Below are 10,849 nucleotides of genomic sequence, written 5' to 3'. Positions count from 1 at the left end.
GTCCATTGAGGGAGCTGGGCATTGAATTCAGGCTGTAAGGGGTTGAAGCCCCATGCGAAGCAACTGAAGCCACAAAGGCCCAGAAGTGTAATCACTGATACAGACTTTGCATTTGTCAAGTAATTTACCAATGATTCCAACAAACCACAGCCTCAGACTAGCTCACAGATTGTTTTCACAGATAGGGTCTTTGGACACATCCATTCAGTCTTGTTATCTACGGCTACTCTTTCTGCCCTCTGGCCTGTTACGGGAGAGGATGCGGATTCCTGGTCCAGGGCATTGGGAGTGGGACTTGAGTGGCCCCAGTACATGGTAGCCTCCCTTCATGTTCTTTTTGTTGGTTTTTACATTTTTACTTTGTGTTACTGTGCATATATGTGTGGGCATGTGAATGCTATGGTGCTCGTGGAGGGGCCGGAGGAGAGCTTCCACCATGTGGGCTTTAAGGTCATCAGGCTTGGTGGCATCTCACTGGCCCTCACACCATGTTCTCAAATACACTTCTTCCCTTTCCATCTCTGCTGGAATGCCAGCCTGAGACTGTCAGGAGCAGGCTGGGTTTTTTTTTTTTTTTTACAAGGTAGCTTGTAAAAATGGGGCTGAAGCTACCATGGCCCCAGATTCTTAAAGGCTGAGCAGATGCTTGGAGCCTCAGGTTTGGAGCTGGTGGCTGTGATGGGTAATATAACGTGATAGCAGCCAGACATGGCTACATAAACTCTGTTTGAGAATCTGGGGTTTAAGAGGTTATTTTCTGTTCAGTTTGCCCTTTAATCTCTTCTTTTCCAAACAGGACACCCCTTCCCTTTTCCTCTTTAAAAAAATTGTGGAAGCATAGATAATATAAACACTTACTATTCTGAGTTTTTAAAGATTAATTTATGATTTTGATGTTTTTACAAAAGTTCTTAATTTACTTGTGTGTTGGGAGCGTGCATGTGGCAGTCTCAGAACACCTTACAGGAATCAGTTCTCTCCTACTACCAAATGTGGTTGGAGTTCAAACTTAGCTCATTAGGCTTGGCAGCAAGTACCCCTAACCAATGTACCATCTTATCTGCTTTCCCAGATTTTTTGAAACAGGGTCTTTGAGCTGAGGCTGGCCTGGACCTAACTATGTAGTTGAGAATGACCTTGGTCTTTTATCCCTCCTTCCTACTCCCCTTTGTGACAGAATTACAGGTATGTGCCCTCTCATTTTAACTACTACCCAGTTCTATGGCCGTAAGCGTGCTCACAGTGTTCGACTGCCTTCTTTTTCCAGTGTTGATTGTCGTCTGGGCCTTCCAAGTGCTCGCACAAGCTTAACACGGAGCTACAGTCTCATCTTGCATGCATCCCCTTGTATACATCTACTTAATTCTTGCCTATATGGTTGGTTATTGAAGGCACCCTCATATAAATGGAGTCACAGGATGTCTTCTGTTAGGACTTGTCTGTTGTCTCACACCTTTATATCATGTGTTGAATCCCAACCCCTAGCATGTGTTTATATTTAAAGATAGGGCAGATAAAGAAGTAGTTAAGGTAAAATGAGGTCATTGGAGTGGGTCCTAATCCAATCTAACTGGCGTCCTCATAAGAGGAGATTAGGCACACACACACACACACACACACACACACAGGGAAGACCATGTGAGGACACAGAGAGAAGGTGCAAGTTGCAAGCCAAGGACAGAAATCTCAGAAAAAACCAATCCTGCTGATACCTCAGGCAAAGCTTTCCAGCCTCCAGAATTATAAGACAATAAATTTCTGTGGTCCGTGATTTTCTTTTCTAGTAGCCATAGAAAAATATTACACTCTCCTTATTTTCTCAATGAAACATTTACTGAAAGGGTGACACGTGTGGAAGCCTGTATTACAGCCTCATATCCTTTAAGTGATATTTCATTGTGTGTAAGGTTGTATTTTGCTTCTCTGTTTATATTTGCAGAGAGACACGTGGATTGTTTCCAGCCTTCGGCTACTGTCAACCATGCTGTTATAAATGTGCTGTGGAGTATCTGTTCGATACTCCTCATCTCAGAAGCACTGGGCTTACGGAACTTGCTCTTCTTGCCCAGGTTTCAGTTCTGTCTTATGTTAACACTTTGGTCCTTCCTGAGGTCCCCAGGTTCCTCGGCTCCTTTTCGCTGACACTAATCTTTCTTCCTGTGATGGTGTTCACTTAGGAAATAGGTATATTAGGTATATTAGGAGAACCGCTGGGGTCAAATTCACACAACAGTGTTTTGGTTGTGTGCTGCGAAGCCAGTCGCTTGTCTTCCCTGACCCTTGAACTTGTATGAGGTGGTGAGGACATGCCTGCTTCTCACTTCATGTGAAGCACTCAGCACCGAGAAGATGCTTTTGCTCCTGTGACCAACCGTCCCCTCCTCTGCTGCAGCGACTCCTCAGCCACGTATGTGATTGTGACAATCCTTAGTGGTGTGTTAGAAGAACGAGTTGATGCTTTAGAGTGAGAACATGAAGGCTGGAGAGATGGCTTAGTGATTAGGAATGCTTGCTGCTTTTCCAGAGGCCCTGAGTTTGGCTTCTAGTACCCCCTTCCCCCTAGGTTTGGTTCCCAATCTCCTATAACTCCAGCTCTGGGGGATGCAATGCCTTCTTCTGATGGTAACTGACATGTAACGTACATGCACATACACGTGCACACAGTTGTAAGTTAAAAGAAAAAAAGATTGTTAGCTTACAATTTGTAGATGGAAATTCTGGCAACAGAGGAAGTCATGGTCTTTAGTATGAAGCCAGTTGTAAGTCATAATTCCTCCTTAGCTGATTTGAACAAGGCATAGTCACATTAAAGGTGATTTCTTTTAATCACAGTCTCTCTCTTTCTTTTTAAAACCGGAGGGAGGGATTGAGCCAGGGTCTTCCAGCATGGCAAGCCAATACTCTACAACTCCCCCAATTGGAGATCTTTACTTCAAATGCTAAAAATATCTTCCTTATAGCATCCAGATTGGTGTGAGACCAAGCAACTGGTAACCATAGCCTAGCCAAGGAAACAAAACCTAACTACCACAGCTAGAAACCCAGTTTGTTTTCTTGAAGTTGAGCTATAGATTCATTATAATTCCCATTAAAATTCAAGAATACTTATTAAAACATTAGTACTGACCCGAAATCTACAATATGGCTGTGCAGATGAACTGCTTTCTTTTAGATTGGTGAAGTGAATTGCTGACCATGTTGAAAGAAAGGTAAAGTTCTTATACCCTTGGACTTTTAATGGGTAGGCTCCACTTGCTGTTTTGTGTTAATTTAATATTCCATTGCAGGGGTAGTTTTATATCCTGTAATAGAAGGCATACTAAGTGTCAGTTTGCAGTCCGTCACAATTGTGCATTTAATGTATCCTGAACATATTAAATTATTGTAGTCCCATGTTATTTTAAGAGGACTGCTTCTTAAAGAAATACTTCTTCATTATTGCCCTGTGAGAACTGTATGCCCTCTGTAATAACTCTGATCATGATAATCCAGTTTCCCTATTAATTTTGTTGATGATTTATACAAAACTAAAATTTTGATTTTATAGTTTATTATAATGAACCTTGAATTGGGAGACAGTAAGATGTTCCGGGGGGGGTTAGGTGCCTCACAACTCGATTTTGATCTCTGAAACTTACATGATGGATGAAGAGAACCACCTGCCATACATTGCCGTCTGACCTCTGACCTCCACAGACAACAGCATTAGGGACTGGGCCTGAATCAGCAGCCTGTGGTGAATAAGAGTTGCCTTTGCAGAAGATCTGGGTTTGGTTTCTAGTGTGTGCACATTGGTTCACAAGCAGCTACAACTCCAGGTTCTAGGAATTCAATACCCCGTTCTAGCTTCCATGGGCACCAGGTATACATGCTATATACTTAACATGCACGTAGGCAAAGCATTCATTTTGTGTAAATATTAATAACTCACTGGGCACTTGGGAAGCAGAAACAGGTAGATCTCTGAGTTCAAGGCTGGCATGGTGTATATAGAGGGTTCTAGTACAGACGGAGCTACATATAAGGCCCTGTCTTACAGAGAGAAAGAAAATATCAGTGAAAGTCTGACTTTGAGGCAGTTTTTAGTTAAGATACCATTTTTTAAGGTAAAAACCTAAACATACAAGAACAACTGATAAATGGTATTTGATAAAAAGCAAGAACTTCTGTTCCTTGGAAGGCATTTAAGGGAATGAAATGACAAGCTACAGACTAGGAAAGGACATTTGCAAATCAAATATCTGATAAAAGATTTATATATGGATCAAAACTGAACAAAACATCTCATAATAAGTGGACAAAAGATTTAAGTAGGCATTTCATAAAAAATATACCAAAAAAATAGGTAGTAGATAAGTGACGACATTAATATTATTAGCTGTTAGGGAAGTGGAAGTCAAGGCTGAATGAGATGTGATGGCCCAGAGGGTAAAGGCGCTTGCCTCCAAGCCTGTTGGCCTGAGTGCAGTTCCCAGGAGCTAGTGGTAAAAGGAGAAGTCTCTTCTGGCCTTTGTGTGCACCATCTGTGTGCATATACACACACATGAAAATTGTTTAAAAAATAAATCCTGCAGTGAGCCCCACAGTACATCTAAAGAACGCCTAAAGGTAAGGGCTGAGGCATACTCAGTGATGGAGTTCTTGGCTAGCACATGGAAGGCCTGGAGTTCCAGCCCCAGGACCGCATGTACCAACTATATCAGGTTATGTGGGGTGGGGACTGAAACAAGTGAGCTCTTGGGAACATAAAATAGTACAATGGCCTTGGGAAAAGTCTAAGCAGATCTCATATGACCCAGCGTTTTCACTCCCAGGCATTGACACAAGAGAAACAAAAGCTTCTGTCTGTACATTGGTATACCTTCAAATATTCATAACAACTTTACTTTTAATGGTTTAATTTTGGAAACAACCCACATGTCCACCAGCAGGTGAGTGGATAACCAATTGTGGTTTGTTCTTACAGTGGACGACTGTTCACTGATAAAAAGGGATAGGCTATTGATAGAATGAACAAATCGCAAAATAATTGTGCTAAGTGAAAGAAGCAGATGAAGGTCATTGATAGCATTTGCAGCCATAGTTGTGAAAGGCAAACTAAAGTGTATCGACAGCAAGGAGATTAAAGGTTGCCAGACTGTGAGGGGAGCGATCTGCTCATTTTCTTAATTGTGCTGGTATATAAGAGATTGCAGACATTGGTTAAATTTTATCAGTTTGTACCCTTTGGATAGGTGTGGTGTACGAGGCATGGTGGCGCACACCTTTGGTCCCAGCACTCGGGAGGCAAAGGCAGGAGAATCCTTGAGTTCGAGGCCAGCCTGGTCTACAGAGTGAGTTCCAGGACAGCCAGGCTACACAGAGAAACCCTGTCTCAGGAAAAACAAAAACAAGAAACCCTATGTAGCATACTTTTTGTTGATTGTTTATCAATAAAGCTGCACTAAGAATGTGAAGCACATGGGCTAGGGACATGATTTTGTGGCAGAGTGTTCTGGCTTAAGCCCTATGTTTAATTTCCAGTACCATAAAACCAAGCTTTGAAAACTATAAAGTTTTCAGCACAGAACAGGTGCCCAGTTTGCTTTTTGTTCATTTACTCCATGGCCAGTTGCTGCCTCCTCCCTTCCTGGTGACACTGTCCCCCTAGCCAGACAAGCCAGCATCTGCGGTCCTACAGCTGGCTTTGAGGGCTGCCACAAGCCAGAGGCAGAATGCATCAAAAGCACTTTGTAGAGGTGACTGAACATTCAGGAGCCCCTGCCCACTGGAAATGGATCTGCCTCTCCACCTCCAACTGACATCATGTCACTCAGGCGATTCTCTGAGTCCCCTTTTTCCCTCTGCTCAGCATTCTCTGTACAGAGGCTCTGGAAGGACAAGCTAGTAGTCGTCGACCTCAAAGGTCAGATGTCGTGGGTTTTCCTATTTGCTAGATTGCAGATCAGGGACTATCAACTAGGATTGGTTTCCATTTGGCCGATAGTCCTTCATTTGGAGGCATTTCCTGGTCCTTGACCTATCTGAGACTTTAGGTCAAGGTAGCAAATATTCTAGGAAGACTCAAGTTCCTAACTCCTGGGCCTTAGCCCAAGGGCCATCTTTAGCCCCTTATCCCTACCCTGGACTAAATAGTCCTGGTCATGTTGGGAGAGGTCACTACTGGGCTCTGCTTCTCATGTTTGGAGCCTAGGACAACACCCACAGTAGCCCTTGGGGGTCTGGGCTTCTTTCCCATTATGTTTGCCCAGTTGCCCTAGTGACTGTGTGACCCTTCTCCCCCGCCCTCCACCTCCTGCCGTGCCTGTTTGCACCCACCATATAAATAGAGGCGAGGAGCAGCTGGGCTCTCTTGGCAGTCACCATGAAGGCGCTGCTCCTGCTCTGCTGTTTCCTGGCCTCGCTGCTGCTTTCAGGACAAGCAGGTACGCCCCCTGCACAAATGGCTTCCACTGTGCCCCTAATGTGCCCAAGTTTTTATCCGAGTGGGGGGCCGGGCTGACGGCAGAACTTTGCTTCTAGCTAGTGTCACTGCCCTTCTCACAGGGGCCTGGGACACAGGATGAGGTGCTAGGGAGAGGTGCGAGCCAGTGAGGGGTCCTAAGAAGAAATGAGAGCAAATGGTTCTGAGGTCTAGACCAGGTTCAGAGAGGAGTCTGACTAGCACATGCTGGAGAGAGGACCCTCCGGAGTCAGGCCTAGAGGAATCTCTGAGATGGACAAAAATACATCCTCTTGGAGCTGGGGGTTATCTGAGTCACCATCTTGGTGGGAGATAGGACAAGAGACTTGGTTTTAGCTAGTGACTTAGGTCTGCATGTCCATGGCCAGAGTGGGACACTGCAGACAAAGCGGAGAATCATTTTATGAACAGTGGGACAGAGTTGGAACTGGGATAGGGTAGAACTGAATGGAAAGCTGAGGACTGGTGACTGTGTTGGAAGCTATTAGACAGAATGCGGAGGGGAATGGAGGAGAGCCTTCCGAGGGGCAGGGTCTTTCATCAAGAAGGGGGCTCGGCTCTGCACACCGTGGCTCTCCTTTGACATCTCAACATTTTGTGTGGCAGAGGTGGTGGCTTGGGTTGCAGCATGGGGTTATTTATAGGCTCCGAGGGGACACCGATCATCTTGTCACCTCTCTTGTTCTTAAGACTCCCGAGGCTGCTTCCCCTTGGGGATTCTTAGGGGAGGTGCTCTAAGATTCCCCCTAGATCTAGGACACCCTGGTCTGTCTCCTATGCTGGCACTTCATCTTTGTGAGATTTCTGGGTCTTTGTTTTAGACCTTTAAGGTTCTGTCTCGTGGACTGGAGTGACAGAGGTGCAGACCTAGTGAGAGGATAGGCATATGAGGAACGAAAGCCGTTCTTTGGGGGTGTAAGAGGTAAGGCTGGATGCTCTAGGCCATTGAGCTTGCTGTTGGGCTCTGCCCTTGTCTGCCCTTGAGTTAATTTGGTCTCCATGGGGCTGTGGTGGCAGAGTGGTGAGTATTCCAAGCGGCTGTCAGGTGGCTAAGTATGGAAACAGTCCTGTAATTGGATCCTTGAGCCCGAAGCCACTGTCACCCTCTCCTCTTCCCAGCCCCTCCTCTGCTGCTCCAGCCCCAGCTGCCACCTTGAAGCTACCACACAGCAAAGCCCCAGGAATTTCTGTCCTTTTAGGGACATTTAAAAAATTGTCTTTCTTTGTATAAAGGGGACAGGATTTCTAGAATATTCTGAAGGCTGTGTTCAGAGCTCTTGCTATGGGAAAGAGGCATGTGATTCATATGAAAGTTTTTCTAGGCTGTTTCTTTTTGTGCCCAGGAGTGTGAGCTTGCTCTTGCCTGTCTCAAATCCCCCTGCCTGCTTGTTCTACTTCAGTTACCGCTCCTCTGCCCAGTTGTAGATTGTGTACCCTGAGGTGGCTGCTGCTTCAACTCAGTGGGAGGTTACAAGACACCTGCCGCTTTCCCCATATCCCTATAACAGCAATCTTCGCTAGTGGTTGAATTTCCCCCAGAACTTGCCACCCTGGCTAAAGGTCACTACCTTGTATCTGAACTCCTGTCTCCATTCTTCCGCCTGTCATTTATTTCCCATTTTGCTCTGCCCTGGGCTAGAAGAAGCCAATGTCTTCTCTAGCTCTACCCCCACTTCCAAAGATAGGAACCCTGGAACACACCCTATCTTATCTCTCCCACATTGCTTCCACGGTTCCTCTAGACTAGGTGGTTGACGCTGAGGCCCCAATTGCCTCTTCTCATTAGGAGACCCAGCATCCCTGTTTCCCTAGACATTAGTCACAAGTACCTACACCAGAACTTGGGAGCAGCCATAGGCTCCTGTCACCAGACACCTCTGGTCCCTTCCCTCGTCTAGCTGCCCCTAGTTCTTTATAATTACCTGAGTTCTCTCCATGGTCTAAGGACCTGGAAGAGAGGTAGGTCCCATCAAGAACTCCAGAGATGATTTAATGAATGTTTTCGTTGGATAGTGAAGGAAAGAAAAACTTGGTGAAGTGAAAGGACCTTCCCAGTCAGGGACAGAAGCACATGCCCCAGTGCTGTTGGCACTGCTCTGGGAACCGTGTCCCTCCTCTGCCTGCCCTCCTCTGACGGGCAGAGGAGTGTGAATGAAACTGAAAGGGGGTAGAGGACGAGGCCACCCAGAGACTGTTGCTTCAGACCCTTTGGCCCTCGCCCCCCCCCCCATTCCAATGGTAAGAGGTTGGTGTGTGCTGGGGTGCACTTCTACAGGCCCAGGGTGATGTGTCCATTTCACTCCCCGAGGGCACAGGTTGCCTCCTCTTTACTGTAAGGCTGTATATCTAGAGGGAAATTTCCTGTCTCCTCCACAGGGCAGTTCAGCTGCTACTGTCTTCTGTTGGGCGACTTTAAGAGGAGTGAATTCAGGGTTCCAGGGAGAGCCGACTTTAGAAGCCTTTCTAGCTCCCAAAGTGATGTCCCCTTGTCTAGCTTGCGAAAGCTGGACAAGCTCACAGGGTGCATCTTGTGTCCCCGTGCTCCATAAGGAGCCTGTGAAGTGCCGTGCCAGGATGCGCTTATGGCTCCATCCCTTTTCCTGGTGGCATGGGAACCATAGTTTGGGAAATTCTGTTTTCACCCCATATATGTTACAGCGAACACCATATGTTACAGTGAAGGCCAGATAACTAGTTCCTGGCCAGTCAGAACCAGAGTTCAGAACTCTTTTCTTCTTTCTCTGTGCCTTTGTCCACTTATCCCCTGGGAAAGGTGAAGAGAAGGCCAGTTGTAACCAACTGGCCTTTGGTGTCTGCTTGTGAATGTAGGCTGAGAAGGACCAAACTCCTGTGGACACTAATGGAAAACAAGATGGTTGCTTCTGCTGCTGGCTCTGCCTAAGAGGGGGATGAGGCTGGGTGCAGTACTTGTTGGCTGGAATGAAGGTGACAACTGGGAGAGTGTGCTGTACGGAACAGGGTCTGTGGCTGTGGGGGTGGCACATTCTCTAGTCTTAGCCCAAGTCCAAGCCTACCGTGTGTGTTGCTCGAGGACTTGAAGCCATTCATTCACATAGCTTGAAATATTTCATCATTTTATAAAGTCATCCTATATTTATTGTGCCTGCTGTTTTTAAAGTATGATATTAGAGGAATAGGGAAGAAATTTTTGGCATACTTTTCGTCTAGAAGGAAGGAAAAAGCTTCCTCCTTACACATATACTGGGCTGATAAGAGACTATCATAATGGAGATTTGAGAAAGCGAGAAGCTGAGGTAGGGTTATTGGGCTGAGTGGAGTGAAGAATGTCTTTTTTTAATGAAAATACACAATGTTTGTACTTATTGATTGGAGAGGGGCCTGTGTGTGCCACAGACAGCCTTTGGGAGCCTCAGTGATCTAATTAGTGCCATCAGGCTTGGCAGCGAGCACTCACCCGCTGAGCCACCTGCTGCCGGAGGAGCAGTTTTAGATTAAGGAAGATGAAACTGGCCCTTGAGGGAAGAAGGGTTCAGCTGTGAGAAGACAGCAGGAAGGGAACAGAACTAGCCAGCCTTGTGGAGTGAGCTGTGAACGGCCTTCAGTACTGGCTGAAGGAGAAAGCTTTCTTCTGTGGACAGTGGGGAGCACGGAGGGCTTTGAGAGATGTGCTTAGTTATGTTGGTAGGAAGGGGCAGGATTGGAGGAAACTAATTAGTCAGCTGTGTCAGAGAGTGTAGTGCCAGTGAACCTCTGAATAGGCAGAAGAGGCAACCCTAACAGAGTTAGGATACCCCGGCCAGACTTCCCAACCTGGGCAGGCTGCGGAAGGCCTGACGGGCTTCCTTGCAAGTCATCAGAGGAACTGTCAGAATAAGACATTGCTCTTCGGGAGAGGACACACGCTAAATGCGGTTTGGGCAAGCGTGGTGATACATGACTTAAGTTTTTGCCCTCAGGAGACAGTGGCAGATGATTGTGTGAGTTAGAGACCAGCTTTGTCTTCCTAACAGGTTCCAGGCCAGCCAGCAGTGAAGTTCTGTTACACATACACAAAGTTCAGTTTGGGTCATTCTGAGTGCCTTAGACTATGGGACACCTGCACGGGGATTAGAAGTAGTTAGAAAGATGAGATCAGACTGCGCATGGTGGCACATGCTCATAATTCTAACACATAGGAAAAAGGAGTCTGAGTTCAAGGTCATCCTGGGCTATCTATATAGAGGGTCCCTGTTTTAAACAAATAAACGAAACTAGAGGAAAGATGAGATTGTAGCCTAGGGCTAGACGAAAACCACACCTAGACATGCAGAGCCACGGCCGGGCGTGGTGGTGCACGCCTTTAATCCCAGCACTCGGGAGGCAGAGGCAGGCGGATTTCTGAGTTCGAGGCCAGCCTGGTCTACA

General features: G+C 46.3%; 1 protein-coding gene across 2 annotated transcripts in view; it reads left to right on the top strand.

The window, feature by feature from the left end:
* Window positions 1-6,348: 6,348 nt before the first annotated feature.
* Srl (sarcalumenin) overlaps window positions 6,349-10,849 on the top strand; it is a 43,753-nt gene continuing 39,252 nt past the window's right edge. Inside the window, exon 1 of one of the 2 annotated variants that reach the window (XM_021209141.2) lies at window positions 6,349-6,425. In XM_021209141.2, coding sequence (XP_021064800.1) covers window positions 6,365-6,425 — 61 coding nt within the window. In that variant the 5' untranslated portion in view covers window positions 6,349-6,364. The remainder of the gene's footprint in view (window positions 6,426-10,849) is intronic. The other variant, XM_029544711.1, reaches the window with a different exon arrangement.

The sequence above is a fragment of the Mus pahari genome, chromosome 12 (genome assembly GCF_900095145.1).
Source record: "Mus pahari chromosome 12, PAHARI_EIJ_v1.1, whole genome shotgun sequence".
Classification (NCBI taxonomy): Eukaryota; Metazoa; Chordata; class Mammalia; order Rodentia; family Muridae; genus Mus; species Mus pahari.
This window is presented reverse-complemented; position numbering and strand designations above follow the sequence as displayed.